The sequence below is a fragment of the Danio rerio genome, chromosome 7, assembly GCF_049306965.1.
Source record: "Danio rerio strain Tuebingen ecotype United States chromosome 7, GRCz12tu, whole genome shotgun sequence".
Classification (NCBI taxonomy): Eukaryota; Metazoa; Chordata; class Actinopteri; order Cypriniformes; family Danionidae; genus Danio; species Danio rerio.
The window spans coordinates 20,537,167-20,559,003 of NC_133182.1; the positions used below are offsets into that span (position 1 = coordinate 20,537,167).

Below are 21,837 nucleotides of genomic sequence, written 5' to 3' on the forward strand. Positions count from 1 at the left end.
TAATCACTACCTAATTTATTATAAAATAATGTAGTGGTTTAAAAGTATATTGTAAATTAATCTGTTAATTATTGGTTGTACGACTATGTCAGTAGAAAGAAAGTGTTTGTACATGGTTCAAGGCTGTTTTCCATGTATTTAGGCTTTCAAACTGCATTATGGGGCTTATATTGAAAATGTAACACTGCTATTTGTGTGAATATTATTGCCATTTTTACTAGTCTAAAACGTTGTGTTGTCTGGGTTGGTCATGTACTGTATTAAGCAGCCAGGGTTTTTTTTTTTTGACTGTTATTGATTTAATTCATAGAGTGTAAGCACTGAGGTTTACCAATGTACACTCATTTTACAACTTCTGGGCTTGCCAGACCTTAAAATGCAAATTGTTTTAAAGAGTATTAAACAAATAACCCCACATTTTTAAAATAACATATAATATGATATGATTTAAATATTAGATTTATGCGATGGCAAAGCCTCCAATCTTTGATATCATTCAATTAGTTGTTTCGAAGACAAACTGAGCTACGTTATAAACTACAACATGGAACAAAAAATGTTACAACTGACAGGACACAAGTTTGTAGATTTTCTTCTTCCCAATCAGTATTTAGAAGTGATAAAAAAACAATGACATAAACAATGTATAAAAAAAAGAGAAAGTGAAAAAAGTAGGGCCAAGGACAGGCACTTTGTCAAACTGAGAGAGCTGCCTCTGAGGTCTGTCGGAGCAACACCATTTTTTTCTCTCTCTCTCTTTCTCTCTCTATGATGTATGATGTTTTTTTTTCTCACTCGTTTCCAGGATCACAATGACAAAGGCTTCAGAAGATCAGAGGAACCAAGAGAAGATTGCCGTACCGAAAAGTTAACCATCACCAACGCCTCCGCAGTCTCTCTATGTCTTTCAGTCTATCTAGCCTTAACAGTGCATCCCTCCTTCATTCACTCACTCGTGCTCATAGGCTTAAATGTAGCTCGCAGAGATCAACTGTCCAGCAGGCCTCCGCTTCAAAACAGAAAGGTAAGTCACATCTTACTTTGTTTATGAACAAGTCAGCAAAGAACAGAGAGCGAAGTAAGTTAGCAAGTGCTTAACCTGACATATACAGTAGGCATGTCAGAAGAGTATTGCACATGTTTTTAAATCCAGAAAACAAAGTTGTGTAAGACATAGAGCTAGCTTTGCTCACACTCATCTTGTTCGCTTTTACATTGTGGATGCAAAGCGATGCTGGAGTGTTTCACTTGTGTTTGAAAGATTGTGCATCGCACCAGACTTGCGTAAAAATCATTTCAGCTGAGCAACATGAATGTGTGAGCTGCACGAAAGATTTCATTGGTGTTGAGGCCTAGTTTAGGAAAAGTATTTAGGATGGAGGACATGCTAGAAACGTTAGCGTGAATTAAACTGTGTGGAATTTTAAGCTGTACAAGATATCACTTTTTACATTTAATACGTTTGTCTTTGTTTTTCCGTTGAGTAATGTGCTAGTATTTTAAAGTAATAGTAGTTCACGCCTTGAGAATTTATAGTAGCTTCTGCGACATTCTGTACATTGTGAATGACAATGTAGAACGTGTCTAAATGTCTGATAATCTGATAACAGTATGTTTGCTTGTGAGTCCTTCTCACGAAAACAGAATTATATAGCGCATAATCATGTGAAAACAGTCCGACAAACCTTTCTCAGTTCGGTGCACAAACCAACTTTATCTTTTTTATTTAATGTTTAGCTTTTTTGAGGGGTAACTTCAAGCCGACACCTCTTGTAGGTCAGCTTTTATGTGCATTAAATAGTCGCACTGATGATTATGGTACTGATAATCTCAAACAATAAAATGTTTGCAAGACTCTTCCATTGACACACTGATTGGACAGTAATGTGCTGCAGTTGTGGCCAAAACTGATCCAGAGCAGTCATTTGCAGAGCATTTGCACTTAATGACCATACAAGTTTAATAAGCATCAAAATATGAGGAATATAATCTGAACAGCAACTAACCAAAGTGTAATTGACATTTACGGATTATCAATCACAGTTAGATCAACACAGAGCACAGTGAATGGGAGAGTACAACAAATATTTGTCACAAATCTATTTGCTGAAATAATAAAAGAAAAATGCAACGATGGTGCTATCAAGACTTTCAGAATAAGGAAAACAATAGTGCGAGATGAAAGATTTTCCAGGATTTAAGATTATGATTACAGAATATGGGTTTGACTTTACAACCTAAAAATAAAGAAGTGTACACGGGCTGCATTATGACTTATTTCTCACTCATTCACTTTAAAATGATTCCTTTTTGTTTTACTTTGGATTGACACAGACAAATGAAACACCAACTACTCTGGCACATACCTATATTATTATTGGTCAAATTTAAATTCCATATTTTTTCTTATGTTTGATTATCAGCCATTCTCCTGCTCATTTCTGAGTAATCAGGTTTTATTGTGCAACCATAAATGAAACAGATAAAAGCATTGTGCATGAGGAAGCATTTTATACTCTCCAAATATAGAATACTCTTTTAAAAATCTGAGCGACAATATGACAATACTGTTAGGCCTGACATTGTTTTTGGTCACTGCTGTAGCTGTGATACTGCATCGTCTAAATCATTTTAAAAAACTCAGGCCTTCAATAATATTTAAATGATTGTGACGTTTTTCATTGATGAATATCGAATGTAGAGAAAATCAATTCAGATTTACATTTTTATGCAAAGAAGCTCACCTGACAAATAATTTCATCCAGTCACCTCATGATGCGATGCTGAAGATCGCTAATCCATGCGATGCTCATTCCTGGAAATATACACAAAAACAATTAGCCACAATTTTCAATGTTTACACTACAACAAAAATATACAAACAAATGAAAACAAATTTATTAAGACTTGACAGGACGCCCCCTACTCATAGAATAGTAATAATTTGTCTATGAATAATTTAAGTGACTTCTTTAATATGAGAGGAAGTTCACATCCACCAAAGGCCTGTTTCCTGTATCACTGCGGCCAAATTTAGCTTTAATAAGCATAAGTGACGCTCCTTTCAATTCAACAGAAATCAGTGTTTACGCTGGGGTTAGGCAAGCTGTTTCAAACTCCAAACTCATGATGCTCAAACTTAAACTCAAACTGCAATAATAGCACATTCAATTTTTATATTGGATAAATGCATTTAAAATAAATGTAATGGCCTTTGAGACCGATATGCTAAGTAAAATGCGTTAGGTCAAATTTTAATGGCAATGCACTTCAAAAACCATTTTTATTATTAATAAAATAAAGTTCAGTATAGTTCAGCTATAATCACTAAGAACATCTATTTTACATCAATTATTGGTGGTATATGATATTACTTGATTTATGTAAACTGTAAATGGGTTTGATTTTACAGTTTTACCTTTAAAAGATCCCTTTACAGTCATTGCGTGTTTATATTGACCTTTTTAATTAACCATGTTTTTTATTTAACTTTAATCCAGCAGTTGGTTTTGTCCAGATTTTAACCAAATTTAGGTTTTAAAAACCCCCGCATTTTAGAGTGTATGAATGCGCTATATTATTTGACTGTGAAAAAAATTTCAATATCAGTATGGTAATGGATATGTATGGTAAAAAGGGATTTGCATCTTTGGGAAAAATGTACACCAATATAATATCAATATATTATATAGGACATGCTTTTTCCTGTCATAATGTCTAGTTCTGCTTGGAAAGATCAAATCTTTTGTTTGTGTTCCACATTTTTAATTGCTTCATTTGTAATCAAGCAAGAAATTCAAGAAATTATTTTATAAAAGTGCAGGAGAGAAATGGTCAAATATAAATCTCACTGTAGTCAGTGTATAAATCATTTAATGTGAGATTTTTGATACAGTGCTCAGCATAAATGAGTACATCCCATTTAAAAAAAAAAGTCAATTTCTCAGAGAATAAAGGTAATGTATTTTGATGCATTTACACAAAACAGAATTATTAAAAATATATATTTAATAAAGTAATATTTTATTAATCTTTAGTCACCAAACATCTTTAGAAATAGAACAAAAATACATTTTACATTCATGCAAAATATTGGGGAAATAATTACAAACTATAAAATTTCAACAAAATTGTATACACTTTTTGATTCTCTAGATTTTTTTTTTCTTTTTTTAAATATTGAATAATTTCCCCTAACATATAAATTTGAGCTACAAATTTTTAGATTATTATTGTACATTATTTTGTTAGATTAGCTCCAGTCTGACTAATCTAATGTATATGCACAAATGTAATATTGTAAAGCAAGCATCCTATAGAAAAAATTCATTTAAATGAGTGATTTGTGAGGGGTGTACTTGTATACGCTGAGCACTTTATCTGCATTTTTTATAATGATGATAAAAACTCATATTCAAAGTTGTCTTTATTTACATGTTTTTTCGAATAATTTGACAGATAAATACTTTTAATCAATGTAGAGTTTTCTTCTTTCCAATATAATGCTCCAATATTTCGAAGGTTTAATTACAGTGATCAAAGCAAATATTGTAAGAATGTCCTCTGAGGGCACCACTTTCAAGTACTGAATAACCAGCTTAATATAAACAAAATCTATAAACCATGATGTCAGTTAGCTTTACTTATTAGATTTCATACTTACAGACAAATACTGGATATGGTGTGAAAGTTCAAGACTTTCCTGAGGATGTTTCATTGATGCTATGTGCATCAGAATTTAGGCTTTCGTGGCGAACATATGAAACAGCTTTTAAAAACACTATATTTATTTTTTTAATGAAGCAGCAACAACAACAATGAAAGAAACGCCATATAATAATTGTAATTCATAAGTATGTGGAACATGCCTGCCAATAATCATTATATTGATGACGCTGCAGTGTTCCAGAGAAATACAGAAAGAGTTGACCTCATTACTGTTATTTTTATATTAGATAATTTTAATATTGAAATTTACAGCAGAACCCCTGCAAAATATATTATTAAAATAATCCAAACTGTTATTTTTTTTCATTTTCATCAACTTTTGTATTTGCACATAAATTGGCCTATCACAATAATCAATATCGACTTATCGTACAACACATGGACATGACCTCAATAATTTTTGCTGATGCAATATACATTGCTCATACATAAAAACCAAATCTAGCAACATTTAAGCTAATTGTGAACCTCTCCATCTCTACTGGAGGTGTCAGTGTGAGTATGGTTAAAAAAACACTACAGTATTTACTATAATTTACTGTAGTATATTTTCATGTGGGTGCCTGATAACTAAAAATAGATCTGGTAGCAGATATCGCAGCCTCTGTTACTTTTTACCTTGCACTTTTTTGTTAACATTTATTATTATTTATTTGTTTAGGATATATACATTTTCACATTCTGATTCCAATCTCTAATTATAAAGTTGTTAAAATGACTATAATTAAATTAAATATTGTTAAGAATAAAATATTATGTGTTCTTTGGAAGAGTTTACTTGCATTGTGATATTATTTTGTCATTCTGAATGGTCTTAAAATGACAATAATGTCATTCATCGCAATATATTTAACCGCAAAAAAATCATCGCGAAAAATAGATATCGTGACAGGTCTACATATAATATTCAGAATTTGGGAGTTTTAAAACTGATTTAATTTATGTATGGGCCGACTGGATAAAATGCTATACATGTACCTATAGTACAGGAAAACCCAACTAATTAAGTAATAGAGCTGTCAAAACTATATAAAATATGTATATATTTATATATTATTATTATGGTATATATTATATGTGTCAGAAACAGAATTTTACATTTATATTTAGCAATTTAGCTTTGATCCCTTTTATCCAGTACAAATAAAGAACTTCACGCAATACGAGCAGCCAATAAGTTCCAGTAATTCTCGTCCCAGACTTACGGCCACATGCGTTCTATTGTATTTGTTTGGAAATTGTGACTCCTCAAATTTTGTGGAAAGTAACTTAACACGCAATTCATTTTCTGATTTTGCTGAAGCGCAAACACATGAACTTTTCCTCCTAAAATATATCATCAGTGCATTTCACTTTGCATCATTCAGGAGAGAAGTTATAAAGGGCCCGAAGTCTAAACTTGCTAGAGACTGTATCTTTTGGGGACACAATTTGCACTTTAAAAAAAACCACATTTATTTATTTACATAACCCAAAACTGCAGGATTCATTCAGTAGGACTAAGCTCTCCTCATTCCTTTCTCACCACTTCCTACATTTGTCAACGCATTTATCTGTGAACTCTTTGCATGCACTTACAAAGTCTGTCTCGTAAATAAGATAAACGGTTTGATAGAATGATAAAGAAAGAGAGGAAAAAAAAAGTCCAAACCACTCTGCTGCCTTCCCCCTCCTCTGTTCACTCTTTCACACATCTGACAGAAAACTAGAAACAGCCTCCACACTCCTCTTTCCATCAATTATATCCTATGTTGTTTCAGTCCCCCTTTACCGTCACCCCACTTTTTAAGTTCAAATTTTAAATGATTAAATATGCACACAAAAAAGAACTGTAGGATGGTTAAAATTAAGTTTTTCTCAGATTACCTGAAGAAATCAATTAAAGTAAAAATAAATGGTGCTTTAAGGAAAAAAAAGCAGGCAACAAAAAAAAGATTAAAAACTAAATAGCATGCGAGCGTAAAATAAAAATAGCACTTTTTATGATCCAGGAATCCGTCTGCTTTGTGTATTGTCTTACACCTTTAATGTTCCACCCACATTATGCTAATAGTGAGGTTTGTGTAGGTGACTCCTGCAGGTACATTCATACTGTACTCACCGCTGAATTAACATCACCCTCATCAGCCAAACTGACAAACCTACAACCCGTGCGTGGGCCGTCCAGATTCAGAGTGTAATGCATCTGACCGAGATATGACACACGTTGGTGGGTGGACCTGTAGTATTGACCTGTCATTCAAAATAAAAATGCCTGATTATATTATATTTCGAACAGCAGGTTAAGAGTTTAGCATGAGAGAAACAAGAAAAAAAGAGAGCACAAAGAAAAAGAGAGGGAAACACTGTGTGTGGGTGGAAATAGAGGTGCAGAGACAATGCATATGTGGTATGGAAACGATTTTATATTGTGGGTACTGTATAAGAGGGATACACATGTAGAAAGAGCTAGAGAGCGGAGGCGGGGTGTACGGAGGTTTCCCTTGTCCACTTCCTGCTCTGTCGCTGTTTCATGGTCAACATCCCGTCACATGTTTTAGAGAAACCACAATTTCTCACTGGTGTAAACACTGTTCTTCTTTTCACCCACACAAACACATGCACAAAAACACTCAGACAAATATGCATGCATGCAAAATAAAAAATAAATAAAGCAATTAATTTAAACATCGAACACTTTAACTAAAGATGAGAAAGTTCACAAACATGTTCTTATTCTGACCGACACTCTCACACCCGACAGGAAGCTCTCACTCATGTCGTATACACTTACACGAACACCCACGCTTTACCTGCCAGTTAGACAACTCTTACGTTCTTTACACTCAAGTCACTAACCACAACAGATGCAAATCTTAAGATAACACTCTGAAACGCCAGAACAATAAGCCCAAAAGGTCTCTCAGCCTTCCAACTTCACTGAAGACAGCACGCTTTCATCTTGCAGCTTTTGTTAATCGTTTTAAAAAGTAAAGAAAAGTTGGGTTGCGGTGGATTCAGGCGTCATTTTGGTGTTTGCTCTACCGTCCACCATGATTGAGATCCTCGTTGGACCAAGAAGAGATGATAGTCTATGGGAGACTGTGAGTATGCTTGTGATGTAGGAGAAGAGATAAAAATAGACTGAAAAGGAAAGAAGGGTAAGGAGGAGAGCAACACAGAAGAGGGAGGGAGATGCAGAAAGAGAGAGATAGAGGGAGATCCGTGACTATTTCCTCAGGATGTGGCTTTCGGTTCAGGGTTTTAAAGGGGGGGGGACTCTATTACCTTTTTGATCGGTGGCACCTGTGAAACAAGTGTGTGTGAGAAAGTGTTTTCACGTTCAAGTATGATGCGTTTGCGCAGAAGTGAGAAAGAGGCAGAGCCTGCTTTCACATGTGGCTGTATTTTAATTTCGGTAGCTGGAGACACAGCTCACTAGTCGACATTAACAGATAGCACACGAACTAAAGCAACAGGTATGGACCGAGGGAGACAATCATGGGTGAGTGTAAAAAAAGAGCGAGGAAGAAGGATGAGAGAGAAAGTAAAAAGCAACTCAAAGGCTGTTTGTCACCTTCTGATTGATGCTTGTTGACATTTCGGCTTGTGCATGTCTGTTTTACTTTGTTGTACTGTTGTCGTACCACTCTGTGCATTATTGTCTAAAAAAAGACCAAGATGAAAACAAACTACTAAGCAGTTGAGAAAAACAGCTCCTTGTACTTGTTCATGTGGTTTGGTTCACTAACGTTCGTGAGGTTGAAAGGCTTTAGATGATTTCTGATAGTCTTTGTGTGCCTTTTCAGTTCTCAGATGCTATGAGTGCCCTTTAACTTGAGGAAGCCGTTTGCAACACAACACATGGCTGACCATACATCTCCTGATCCAGAGTCGCTCTCCTTCGCTCCTATGTTTCGACCTCATGCTGAAGGTCAAAGGTCAAACCACAGCCTCTACCAACAAGGTTCAATTTCTGGGCTCAGTCCATTTGAGGTCCAGTGTGAAGAGCGCACTGGGAGCACTCTTAATGGAGTAGATCAATCAGGGAGCGCTGCTTATTGGGGGAATACATCACCAGTGCCCTCAATGGTACTCAACAGGAACAAGGCACAAGCTGGAGTATATGAGCCCGACTGGAACTCTCACTGCCACCAACAGGAGGCTGCGGAGAGGTATGAAACAACCGGGCATCAACAGCAAAAGCTGGATTCTTTCTCTGAGGCGTTTTGTAGTCGTAGCACTTCACGAATGCTAAGCGGAGGAGAGCAGATCGGCTTCAGCAATACTACTCCTCCATCGCATGCGCTCTCCTTCCCTCTGGTTCTCAGTCCACCTCCGACACCCCTGCCTCCTTCATCCTTCTCTCCTCCCAAACGACCTCAACACTTCTTGCCTGGTCAGATCTTGAGCCAATCACAAATACAAACACAGGCAGATGGAGCGCTGCAGTTCTTTCCTTCTCTACCTTCGCCCTCTACTGGCAGGTTTAATCAACCCATTTGGCTCCAGCTACAAGCTGATGACAACGACGGCATGGACTTAACGCAGCACCTTACACAAGATCCAAACTCCTCTATGGTTTACTCAGAGCCCGGAGGGCCTCATCTGAAACAAGTAAACTCTGTGCAAAAAGGTACGAGTAAAATAATCATGTTTTGTGTAGTGATCAGTTTTAAAATGTGTCCATTTTCAGATCTGAACTGTGGTTTTCGATGTTTTTCATTTTTAGACTGTTCATTGCAAATGTCCCTTAACCCTTCCCTGGCTCAACATCATCAACCTCAGTCCTGCTTGCAGCAACAGCTGAGTCACGAGCCTGGGACATCCGAAGATCACATATCATGGCCTCAGGTGTGTCGGCTGCACATTTGGACTTTGCTGAGCCTATTAGATTGATAGCTTCACAATCATTTGTAGATGTACTTTTAGCTGATTATGCCAGCAAGCAATGTTTAAATAAATCATTGTACATATAATTACTTTTTTCATATTGATAGATGGGACAATCATCTCATTCTTTTGGACCTTCTCTGCACCAGGCCAGTCTCCAAATGCAGGTTTCAGTGCCAGGAGATGGATCACGGTTCGGCTGTGGACTGAACTTCAGTTCTGAGTCCACGGAAAAACCACTGGGTTGCTCCAGCACACAGGTATGAGACCAATTATTTGCCAATCAATTTAGTTTTTCTGGAATATACATATTTTGGTCAAAGACATTTGGCATCTGCATTAAAGTTTAATTGACAAAAGTGTTTTTTTATGCATAGAAATCATCTCAACTGCACAAAATGCTACTTTATTGTATAACCCTTGAGGGGAGGAAATGATGTATACACATTAAACAGTTTTCCTTTAATATATAATACACTTACTGGCCACTTAATTAGGTACACTTAACTAGTAGCAGGTTGGACCACCCTTTTGTCTTTAGAACTGCCTTAATCCTTCATGGCATAGACTCAACAAAGTACTGGAAATGTTCGTCCAATTTTGGTCAATATTGACATGACAGCATTAAGCCAAATTTTGACCCTACCATCTGAATCCAGCAGCAGAAATTGAGACTTATCAGACCAGGCAACATTTTTTCAATCTTCTATGTCCAATTTTGGTGAGCCTATGCGAATTGTAGCCTCAGTTTCTTGTTCTTAGCTGACAGGAGTGGCACCCAGTGTGGTCTTTTTTCGAACCATTCTCTGTAAACCCTAAAGATGGTTGTGCGTGAAAATCCCAATAGATCAGCAGTTTCTGAAATACTCAGACCAGCCCATCTGGCACCAACAACCATGCCACGTTCAAAGTCACTTAAATCACCTTTCTTCCCCATTCTGATGCTTGTTTTGACCTGCAGCAGATCTTCCTAACCATGTCTACATCTATATAAATGGTATATTAGGGTTAAAACAAACACTAAGTACATACTTATTCTAATCCGTACTTATTGAAAATATATAATATATGATCATACTAAATTCTATAATTTTAAAAGTTTTAAATGATTAAATGCTTTATTTTGATTTAAATGTAAAAATGGGTCTGGGGCTGCAGTGATTCCTAAAAAAAAATCTATTTTGTTCTAAATACAAATTGTTTTGTATTTTCTATAACTTGCATTTTTGTTGTGTCATCCTTAAAATGCATTATATTATTATCATTATTATTAGTATCATTATTTTTGCTAAAATCACACAAAAGCATGGTGCATTTTAATGTATGAAGAAAATGTTGTTTTCTTTGAAAACTGCGTTTCCTTAATCGCTCTCTTTTTTTAGCTTGCTTTAAACAACATCTGAAACTTTGTATTGCAAGCACTTCTCTTAATTATTGACTTTTTATGAAATAAGCGACTTGAATACTAAAAATCATTTGTTAATGAATAATTGTAAACATATTTCAGAAAATTCTGTTTGTCTGGGAAAAAAGTGTATTGTGGTTTCTACAAAGAAAATCAGCACTTTGATCATTTCAAACCAACCTAATACAAAACATTTCTTGAGATTTATCCTATTTAAAATACATTACTTTAAAACGTTTGATGGGGTGGGCAAAATTCTTTATTTTACAGATTAATTTTTACCAAAGCAAAGAACATACAGAAAATAAAAGTGGCGCGAATTCAAGATGTGAAAGAGTATCACAGTAGATGAAAGGCACAGTATCTGTCTAAAGGCACAGACCCAGACAATTAATAAATCATTCAAACTTCTGCAATGTAAATGAAATATAAGAATACAAATAACTCCAGAATTACAAATTCAATCCAAATATTCCTGATCAATGCGTATAATTGTTTACGGAAGTGTCCTTTGGTTGAACATTTTTGGGAGAAAATTCTATGCTTTTTATCCATGCTATTAAAATATGATATGCCCAGATGTCTACGTTTTCTACTGTGTATTCCAAATATTTTTCTTGTCACAAGCACTTTTACTAGCTCAGGAAAGATTTTTTTTTTTACTTTCTGCTTATTGCATGCAAAACTTATTATGGCTCGTTTTTGGAAAAATACAGAAACCCTTCGTTTTGGCCAATGGTTGCAGGATTTGTTTAGTAGTGGTTAGAAAATTTGAATAAACTTATACAATCAAGAGAAAACCTGAAAACTTTTTTTTAATTTGGAATCCCCATGTAGGATTCCAGAAAGAAGTAAAGAAGTATCACCTGCTATTGATATATCGTTGTTGTTATTTGATGTACTTTTATAATGCGTGTACATGCATTTACTTATATTTTTGTGTGTGTATACACAAACACATACTCTTATATATTTGTACACACATAAATATTCTTTTACACAATTTTTTTATCAGCCTAATTAAATCAAAAATCTGTGATCGAGGAAGTAGTAGAAAATCTTCTCTCATTTAGCTGTTTAGTTCAGTGTGCTCAAGACCTGTCAACACTCCCACAGACCGTCTCATGCTCTGCAGACCCACAGAGACATGCCTTCTTGGTATAAGTCCAGTCGGGTTTCTAAATCTCTTGTTTTCTAAAGCTGTTGTTAATTGTATGCATTTTTGCATTACCCTTTTACTTAAGCCTACTTCCGCTTGTCTTCGCAACTGGCTGTGTACGCACAGTTTTATTAATTTGATGAAGTTATTAGGCTACATTACATAGGCTATTTTATATACATATCTAAAATGCTTTGGCATTCAAGTTTGCTTTGAACTTAAAAGACAGACAAGCAGATTCTACTTGTCAGTGGGTGCACATGGCTCCTGAATAGCATAAAAGAGAAATAGTCATTTTCTTTTTTATATCAACAGTCTTTTTTTTACTTTTACCCATTGAAAAGAAACCGTGTATAACAGTGTCATAATAAAATAATATTATTGTTGAAAATTAATAATGTTTTGTTTGTCACACATACCAACTATTATTATTTTTGTGATGTAGATAAGTGGTGTTTCAATCCAAGTACATTTCAAACCTATGAAAAGCACTGTTATTTTTTATTACTAATATTTATTTTAATTTATTATTTATTTTGGTATGTTTGATTTTGATTTCTGTAGTACAAGTTAAAAACACCTAAAATAAAATATGAAAACTAAATGCAAGAGACTTCTTTCAAAAATGTTTGAATAGAGATTTTAATTTTCAGTAAGCCAGCTCAAGAACTTCTGGTGAACTGTCATGCCATTATAAATTGCAGTGTTTAATCTGGTTTCTTTAAAAAACAAATAATCTTCACTGCCTGATTGATATACGGTATAAAGTGGGTCTCAGACAAGACAAAAAGAACTAAATTAAATTCCCTTGTTCCATTCCATGTCTTTAAAAAATGGAAATTTATTTTACCTCAATATTTTTAATGGAGTTTCTGTGCTCGCCTGCTGCTCTCTTTTTACGCTTAAACAACTAAATGAAAGCTTAAGTCTGTTTAACTAATTGTATTTTAAATTATACTGTCAGTGTTGTAAAAGAAACCTTATGAAATTTAAAATATTCACATTATCTTTTACCGGATGTTAGGGGTGTCAAAATTAATAGTTTCTTCGGTGCACCGCGATGTAGACTCTTCGGTATCGGTTCAGTAATAACCATAACCGGTTATTACTGACGTCATTTACCTCATATGCGCAGTCGTGAAGGAGGCGAGCGCGAGTATTTACAACACTCCAACTACTTAAAACTCATAAACTGTGCACAATTTCACATTGTGTGTTTGCTGGATCAGACTTTCACTGAATTTAACAGAAAAAGCCCCTATTTCATGGAGATAGAGAGAATGAAAGTACTCCATTTCTCTCTCTCTCTCTCTCACTCACTCACTCACTCACTCACACACTCACACACTCACACACAGTGCACAACTGTGATCGCCGCTGCTTATTTAAAATGACAAAATTGTATTACAAATAGTATATAAATATGAATATATTCATACATTTTAATACAAGAACTGCTGCTGTGAAGAAAATATAAAACTGTGTATGAAAAGCACCATCAATGCACCGTGATGCACCGAAATATCGAATTGAACCGAATCGATGGCATGATAATTGTAACCGAACCTTGAGACCAGTGTAGGTTCACAGCTCTACCGGAAGTTTATCTGTGGCTGAAAATCACTTTCTAATCATATAGCCCATTCCCTCAAAAATTTTAAAACATTGTATATATAAATGTGTATATATATATATATATATATATATATATATATATATATATATATATATACACATATACATGTATATAACAAAACAAAAAGTAGATCACGCAATACATATATTATATATATATATATATATATGTATATATATATATATATATATATATATATATATATATATATATATATATATATATATATATATATATATATGAAAATCAGAAAGAACTGAAAAGTTACTAATATCTTGTTTTGAGTTGTTTAAATTTGATAGGCTATGCATCATCACTCACTTGCAGCTTTGTGTTTTCCTGTTGTCTCGTGTAGAATGTTCCCTGTTCTGTCTATACTGGAGTGCCTTTCAGCAGTGTGATCCAGCTGAGCAGGGAGCTCATGAAGAACTGGGAAGAAACTATATCTCACTATACGCCACCTCCAATGCTGAACCCGACACGCAGTGGCACAGGGCTCTTCTGCAACCTGCTGTCTTCCTTGGCTGTGGAAAACAGAGCACTGTGGACAAACGAGAGCAAAGATGAGGATTCACAAAGGTTAGACGCATTTAATAGTTTTCTGCTGCTTTTCAGTTTAAGTTGACTGTTTGTGTCAGTCTTGTCTTTAAAAATCTGTTTGTATTTAATAAACATATGCCGATAATTAATAATCCAATATATTGTTAGGCCTGGCCAGGTATAAGATTCTGATGGTATGAAAACCTTGGATAAAAATATCAGTTTCACGGTACTGTGATTACTGCTTTAAAATATTGTCTTTTTAAATGTCTGGGTAAAAAAAAAAAAATACTTTTTCCCCTTTGAACACAATATATTTTATTTTAGGAAAAAAAATTCTAATATTTTGGAACAGCAAAATCATAGGTTTAATCTGATTACAAGTCATACAATTGAAGTCAATATTATTCACCCCCCTGTGAATTAGTTTTTTCTTTTTACAAATATTTCCCAAATGATGTTTAACAGATCAAGGAATTTTTCTCAGTATGTCTGATAATATTTTGTCCTCTGGAGAAAGTGTTATTTGTTGTATTTCGGCTAGAATAAAAGCAGTTTTAAATTTAAAAAAAACATTTTTAGGTCAAAACTATTAGCTCTCTTTAGCATTTTTTTTCTACAGAACAAAACACAGCTGTACAATTATTTGCCCTTTTATTAATTACCCTAACTTGTCTAATTAACCTAGTTAAGCCTTTAAGTGGCATTTTATGCTGAATACTAGAAAAATATCTAGTAAAATATTATTTATTGTCATCATGGCAAAGAGAAAATAAATCATTTATTAGAAATGAGCTATTAAACCTATTATGTTTAGAAATGTGTTAAAAAATATTCTCTCTGTTAAACAGAAATTAGGGAAAAATATACATGAGGCTAATAATTCAGGAGGGCGAATAATTCTGACTTGAACTGTATATATTTTATTAAATGTAGTTTTTAAATAATACATTTCTGTAAGATAATATTAACATTAACAGTAATAAATCTGGCTTTTTCTTATTGTTGATTTCAATAAATAATAATGAAACTGTACTGTAAAGCTTTTCCTATTTTACCAACTTTATAATCTTTCTGCAATTTCATTTGGTTGAAGTATTTGTTTACTTTGATCATGTATATACACAATGAAACAATTCAGAGGTTAGCACTGTTGCCTCACAGCAACAGGGTAAACATAATTGGTTGTGTGTGCCAATGAGTGTGTAGGTGTTTTCCAGTACTGTGTTGTTGCTGGAAGGGCATCCACTTTATAAAACATATGCTGGGATAGTTGATGGCTTATTCCACTGTGGCAAACTCTAAAATGAAAGCCGAATGACAATGAATGAATTTTTGTTATTAATTATACCTGTTATAAGGTTTTGAGTGGGCACACACAGAATCTGCGCATGCAGAAATCCGGAGATTTTTAGCCCATCTTTGAGTCAATTTAATTACTAGTGTAAATGTGTGCAAATTTTATATTTATTCAGCTTTTAAATTAATTTCAGTGATCTTATTGACTAATAAGAAAATGTTCATGTCATTCATTTACAATAATACAATTAAATTTGCATTGTAAACATTATATAAAAGTTAAAAAGATGTTTTTTTTTATTTCATATATTAACTTTTTGGTTTCAATACTCCCAAAATCATTCAGCATAAATCCACAGATTTTTTTTTTTTTTTTTTACAAAATTCTCCGCAAAAATCTAAAAAAAAAATTGCACTAGTTATGAGTAATCTTTTTAGCAGCTTAAATCAACACAATACAATTTCCCACAATAAAAGCTTCAGCAATTACCTTGCAACTAGAAAGCTTGATATCATCATAAACCTCATACTTAATATGATGTCTGAAAAGATAAAATTAAATGACAATTGATCTGTAAAAAAACTTTTAAGTATTGTCAAACATTGTTGTTCTTGTTTTGGTGAATCCATATGTCAAATTTGAGACATTTTTCTTTCTATTAATTCACACCCAAGGTGCATAAATATTGGCCCAGAGTATCAAGTGGAGATACCAGATCTAATAACTGAAAGTGAACACGGCATGCATTCAGAGGAACTAGTCCGGGAGGAGTTATTATGGAAACCTTGGGTGGAGTTAGAGGAACATGACATCCTCTTACAGCATGGTAATCAAAATAACACATCACAGCTACTTTTAAAACAACAGTTTCTAGAAAATGCATTAATGAGTTATTTCAAACCTCAGTGGAGAATCTTCTTGACCTGAGTGCCTCCAGTGTTCTGCCAGGAGGTGGCGCCAACTTGGAGCTTGCTCTTCATAGCCTTTCTTGCTGCCAAGGAGACATACTCGTAAGAACAACATTTATTAATTACTATCTATATATTTATGCATTACTTGAAATTACCTTTTCTAAATGTCAACAGTAATATATATTTATAATATAAACAAAACAATGTAATATCTTTCTCCTGATCTCCATCTCCACCAACACTTCATTCAACAGGCAGCGCTGGAGATGCTGTTGTTTACAAACTCCCCTCCATCAGAAAACTATCACTATTCTGGTAAACACCTGATGGGTTCTAGATTCACATAAACATTAAGCCAACACAGTGCTCAGCGTAATTGAGTACACCCCATTTTGAAAAAGAAATTTTAATCCACGTGTCAGTAAATATAGGCAATGTAATTTGGTGCAATTTAACAAAACAGATGTATTAAACAGATATATTGTATTTAATTAAATAATATTTTAGTCACCAGAAATATTTAGAAATGAAAAGTTAATGCAATTAAATTCAAGCAAACTATTGCACAAAAAATATATTTATTACAACCTACAAATGAAATTTTTTTTCTAATCTTTCTCTAATCTCTTGATTTTTCCTCTTTTTGAATTTGTGTTTAATATTTTTCTATAATATATAAATTTGGATGTACTAGTTTTTGGACGGTTATCATAAGTAATTTTGTTAGATAAGCTCCAGATTTGGCTTCAGTACTGACTAATCTAATGTATATGCACACATGTACTATTTTGCATGTATATATCTAAAAAATAGATTTGTGAGGGGTGTACTTACAGTATATACGCTGAGCACTGTATGTTGTGAAATAAGACTAATTCTGTTTCCATCTAGGCAAGGATATCTGGACTCCAAATGAACAGAAAATGTTCCATAAAGCATTCGCAATTTATGGCAAAGACTTCTCCTTTATACACAAAATGGTAAAGCGTTGACTATTTAAATCTCTAAGTCACCGAATTCTAGCGATCACATTTGCGATTTGGCATCTTTATACTTTCAGGTAAGAACAAAGTCAGTATCACAGTGTATTGAATTCTACTACAACTCCAAGAGACTTTCAGAGAAACAAAGGAAGCAGAGGGAGAGAGAAAAGGAAAGTTTGGAGGCAGAAAGACTTGCAGCTGTCATCAGTCAGGTAGGACCGACATCACTTGAACTCCTGCAGCTGAAACTGAAACATTGAATGAATTGTTTTCAAAATTCGAATCAGTGGTGCAGAGCTTGATTATATAACTATATAATCACATATCCATGATATATTGGTTGTTAATATATAGCTATGTCCAGTGTGTTTTCCTCTAAACAAAAAAATACAGCAGCAAGAAATTTGTGAGTAAAGAAATTATAGCTACATGCCTATGTTTATGCCTGTGCATGATGTACTATTCAAGTTAACATATGAGATTATTGAAATTACATTGCTATGATATATAAACAAATGACGTATATTTGAGACTACAGTCTATGCATATCTTTTTTGTGACTATTAAAATCAATAAAAATGCAATTAAAATAGCCATTTTAATGGAGAATTCAGGAATGAGGCTGTCCAAAACATGTTTTATTTACAATGTTTTGGCCAGCAGGTGCCGCCAGCCTATACATTTTCAAATCAAAGGGTTTAATTGACTCGAATTTTAGAAAAAGCTTATTTTATCACTTGCAATACAGTGGAAAACGTTGTTTTAATTATACAAAACATCTGCAAACTTACCATAGTCTCTAACTGAGCCTCCAAGTTGTCCGAAACTTTGAACGCTTCAAACAAACAAAGTAGCATAGGCCTACAGTTTACTGTAAACTGTGCTGTAAATACGTTTGAGAAATGTTTCCACAACCCTTAACTTACATTTTACGGATATACCCTTGGCTTCAAGCAAGTATCTTCATTTTGAAACGGCGAAAAAGATCCTCAGACTGCACTGTAGTAAACTTCACAGACTTGTTTGAGCCTCGTTTGGTGAGCGCGCAATGCCGCGCATGCGCGTCAAACACTCAGTTTGAGGAAAGTAAATCAAACTAATAAAATCAGCAGGCTACTATGTTCGGTGGAGGGAATGTTAAGTTTCTTTAGCAGCGCCCATTTATCTGTCCTTTAAAAAGCGTGTAATAGTCAGCAGCTTTCATCTTGCACATTATAATTGGAAGACATTCTGACAATGTTTTTAAATGTGACTTAAAACGCTCAAAGGAGTATATTTACACGGACTTTTAATTTTAGTCAGCCAGCCCTAGGGCTTCCGGTAAATTGTCATCTCATAGATAATCGCCATGTTTCAGATCTGATTTCTTAAATAAAAATAAAAAAACACAGCGATCTTCACTGCCTGGCTGAGATACAATATAAAGTGTATCAGACCAAACAAGAAGCACTGCATTAACTTCTATTTTTTCGCGTCATGTCTTTAAAATATAGAAATTAATTTTACCCCAGTATTTGCAATGGAGTTTTTGCACCAGCCCGCTGCTAATGTGTCTTTCATCTGTTTTTACGCTTTAACAACCACATGGATGCGTAAGTCTGTTTAACTGATGTGGTGGCCTACACTTTTTACTAACTTGTGATTTTAAGTGTTCTTAAATTCCTATTATGTCCAATTTTCATAAACAAGCCTTGAACACATGGAAACTGATTTATAAGCATAACTTCCCCCCATTCATGTATTATCTGGGACAATCAGTATATTTTATTCAAAAACAAGTGCATATTTTGGAATGGTTATGTTAAAAAGGATTCATTTTTGTTACAGACTTATTAAATCATGTAAGAGATTTAGGCATTCGCAATGGTTAAATGAAAACAAGAATTCCCTTCATACTTTTTTCCCCCAAAAAATCCAATAGTCTGGACACAGCCTTTATGATGCAAACTGAAACTGCATCGCTCAAAGATGCAATGTCAGACACAATGCGCTGAATGGGGTGACGTTACTGTGACGAGAAGGGTTAGGGGTGGGGTTAGGTGAGCCAATTAAAAAGCATTGGATACAATTCAGATTGCATCTGCACCGAGTCTGCAGCCAGACCCCTCTCCAAAAAATCTTGTCAGATATAATACATAATTCTCAATAAAGTAAAATAAACAAATTTTAAAATACTGCAGATACTATCTATGCAATGATTTTATTATCAGGTTTATAGAAGGTTTTTAACCCTTGTTTTGTTTTTGTAAAATGGAACCAGAAACAATTTAATTTATTTTTCAGTTGCAGTTACACAAACGGTTTTGGCCCCAAGTTTCCATATTACTTTTAAAGTGTTTTATAAATCTATCAATATAACTGGTAAAATGTTATTTATTTATAGATTGCAACTCTGGATTATTGGAAATGGACAAAATAACAAAAAATCTTATACATTTTCTTTTTAATTTTAATTCTTAAGTACCACATCCACAAAAAATGTATGCGGACTTGTAAACTGTTTTTCATTGATCTTAAAAAATTGTATTATTTCCTGATACTTCTATACAGAGTAATACCAAAGCTATTTAGACATCCCAACTGTTGGAAAAATACTTATGTACATGATCAATTTTTGTTGTTAATTCCCTTGTATACCGTTTTATGTATAATTCTGTACTCTCGTTTAATCAATAAAAAAAGGTCTCTTTAACTGATTATATTTGAATAACATCATTGATGCTGTAAAAGGAACTCTATGAAATTGAAATGTCACAAACATTTCACCAGAAGGTCATCATTTGCTGAAAAACATTAGCTGTGCATATAGACCATTAAGTAACTGCAAAAAAAATTGTTAACATGCCATTTCATCTTTCACAGGTTGCTCCTGCCCCAAAGATGATTGTGAATCAAGCCAATCTTGACAGACTGATTAATACTGCACCACTTCCCACAAGCTTTCCCTGTAAACAGTGTGGAAAGTAAGTACACATACAGTAGACCTATTTTGTCTGTGATAAAGGATTTGATTGGTTCGTCATGTTAAAGATCATAACTTTTTGCAAATGCATGCTTTTGTTAAACATGGCCTATGAAAATTATCTGTGGATTTAAGTAGGGCTGCATGTACAATATCATTTCAGAATCGATATCACAAATGTGATCACTCATCACAAGTATTTGCAATGTAACTTTTGTTAACACGTGTTTTTTTTTTTTTTTGCCCTGTGTGAGTTTTAAAAGAACTCAGGCCTAAGAAAAGGTACCTTTTGTAACTTTTAAAGATTAATAACAATCAATTTTATGGAATTGTTTATTAAAATGAAGACTATGCAGTATTATTTTCCATTTGATTATTCTATTACTGTATACCTGAATTAATTAACTCTTCAGAACATTAAAACATTGTATTTTTAATTAGCATTTTCTTTAAATGTATTTTTGTGGATTGTTTTAATATAGAAATAGTGTTCAATTAAAATGCTTATACAAGACTTACAAGTGCTATACAAATAGCTTGAATTATGTTTTATGTAGCCCCCAATAGAATCTTCCCAATCTAAAATTTATTTCCCAGTATTGTGCAGCCCTAGTTTAGTTGTACACTACATTATGCATGTAAAAACTATAACTTAAAATTTGTTACTTTAGTTAATTTTAGTGATTAACCCATTGACATCTCAAATTGTCTTTTCAGAATGTTCTATAAAATCAAAAGTAGAAACGCTCACATGAAGATTCACCGGCAACAGCAAGAGGATTGGAGAGAAAAGTTACAGATAACCTCAAACCACCATCATGGTCTTAACCTGACTAGAGCACTGGCTCATCCAAACCAACAAATTTTAACACAGACCCACCATCAAAATCATATCCTAACCCAAAGTCTCATTCAGAATTTGGTCCAGTCACAAAATCAGTTAGCTTTTCTACAAAGCACAAAGACTCCACATGCATGTCAAACCAGTAGCACCAATTGCATGACTCCCACCCAGAACCCTCAGATCGTGTCCAAAGCAACTCCTTTACCACTCCACACTGGACATCAGACATGGAGCTCCCTGCATGGTGTAGAAACTAGTGGCCTTTTCTATAACAGAAGCTCTTTGGTAAATGGACTTCACTTGGCCATTCACGACAGTGTCGGTAAGCCATGGACTGATACTCAATAACTGACTTTTGCTAAACTGACTTGTACAGTTTGATTTAAAGCCTTAATACAACTCATTAAAAGATCAGCTTTCAAGAATGGTCACATCTTTTTACAGAGTCAACAGACACCAGGAAGTAGTACTTAGAATTTCATTTCAAACATGAAACC

At 34.0% G+C, this 21,837-nt stretch overlaps 1 protein-coding gene and 1 long non-coding RNA gene across 13 annotated transcripts in view; one reads left to right on the forward strand and one right to left on the reverse strand.

The window, feature by feature from the left end:
- Positions 1-18,589, reverse strand: part of LOC108190658 (uncharacterized) — a 51,940-nt gene extending 33,351 nt beyond the window's left edge. For 2 of the 7 annotated variants that reach the window (XR_012383243.1, XR_012383242.1), the window contains exons 1-5: positions 18,461-18,589; positions 18,326-18,369; positions 16,542-16,631; positions 14,122-14,341; positions 2,745-2,815 (exon numbers count right to left, since the gene is read on the reverse strand). This is a non-coding gene — a long non-coding RNA (uncharacterized lncRNA). Of the gene's footprint in view, positions 1-274; positions 1,010-2,744; positions 2,816-6,829; positions 6,961-14,121; positions 14,342-16,541; positions 16,632-18,325; positions 18,370-18,460 lie in introns of those variants that run through there. The other 5 variants (XR_012383244.1, XR_012383246.1, XR_012383245.1 and 2 more) reach the window with 5 other exon arrangements.
- Positions 676-21,819, forward strand: si:dkey-19b23.10. 6 transcript variants are annotated; one of them, XM_073908335.1, is made up of 13 exons: positions 676-720; positions 806-1,024; positions 8,517-9,343; positions 9,440-9,561; positions 9,708-9,860; positions 14,156-14,379; positions 16,315-16,466; positions 16,547-16,650; positions 16,806-16,866; positions 17,443-17,531; positions 17,612-17,746; positions 20,397-20,497; positions 21,214-21,819. In XM_073908335.1, exons 3-13 carry the CDS (start codon positions 8,572-8,574, stop codon positions 21,686-21,688), a joined length of 2,388 nt encoding a protein of 795 aa, XP_073764436.1. In that variant the 5' UTR covers positions 676-720; positions 806-1,024; positions 8,517-8,571; the 3' UTR covers positions 21,689-21,819. The 6 variants fall into 6 exon arrangements, with proteins under 6 accessions (XP_073764436.1, XP_073764437.1, XP_068078681.1 ...); XM_073908336.1 differs by having other exon boundaries at positions 707-1,024; positions 9,750-9,860; XM_068222580.2 differs by lacking the exons at positions 676-720; positions 806-1,024 and adding an exon at positions 7,513-7,811 and having other exon boundaries at positions 9,750-9,860.
- The last annotated feature ends 18 nt before the right edge of the window (positions 21,820-21,837 follow it).

Excerpts from the sequence above, each read along its gene's own strand:
- si:dkey-19b23.10 (XM_073908335.1), top strand. The coding sequence starts at position 8,572 with ATGGCTGACCATACATCTCCTGATCCAGAGTCGCTCTCCTTCGCTCCT. Across the intron at positions 16,651-16,805 it reads GCTGCCAAGGAGACATACTC|GCAGCGCTGGAGATGCTGTT; the intron begins GTAAGAACAACA and ends TTCATTCAACAG. Across the intron at positions 17,747-20,396 it reads TTGCAGCTGTCATCAGTCAG|GTTGCTCCTGCCCCAAAGAT; the intron begins GTAGGACCGACA and ends CATCTTTCACAG.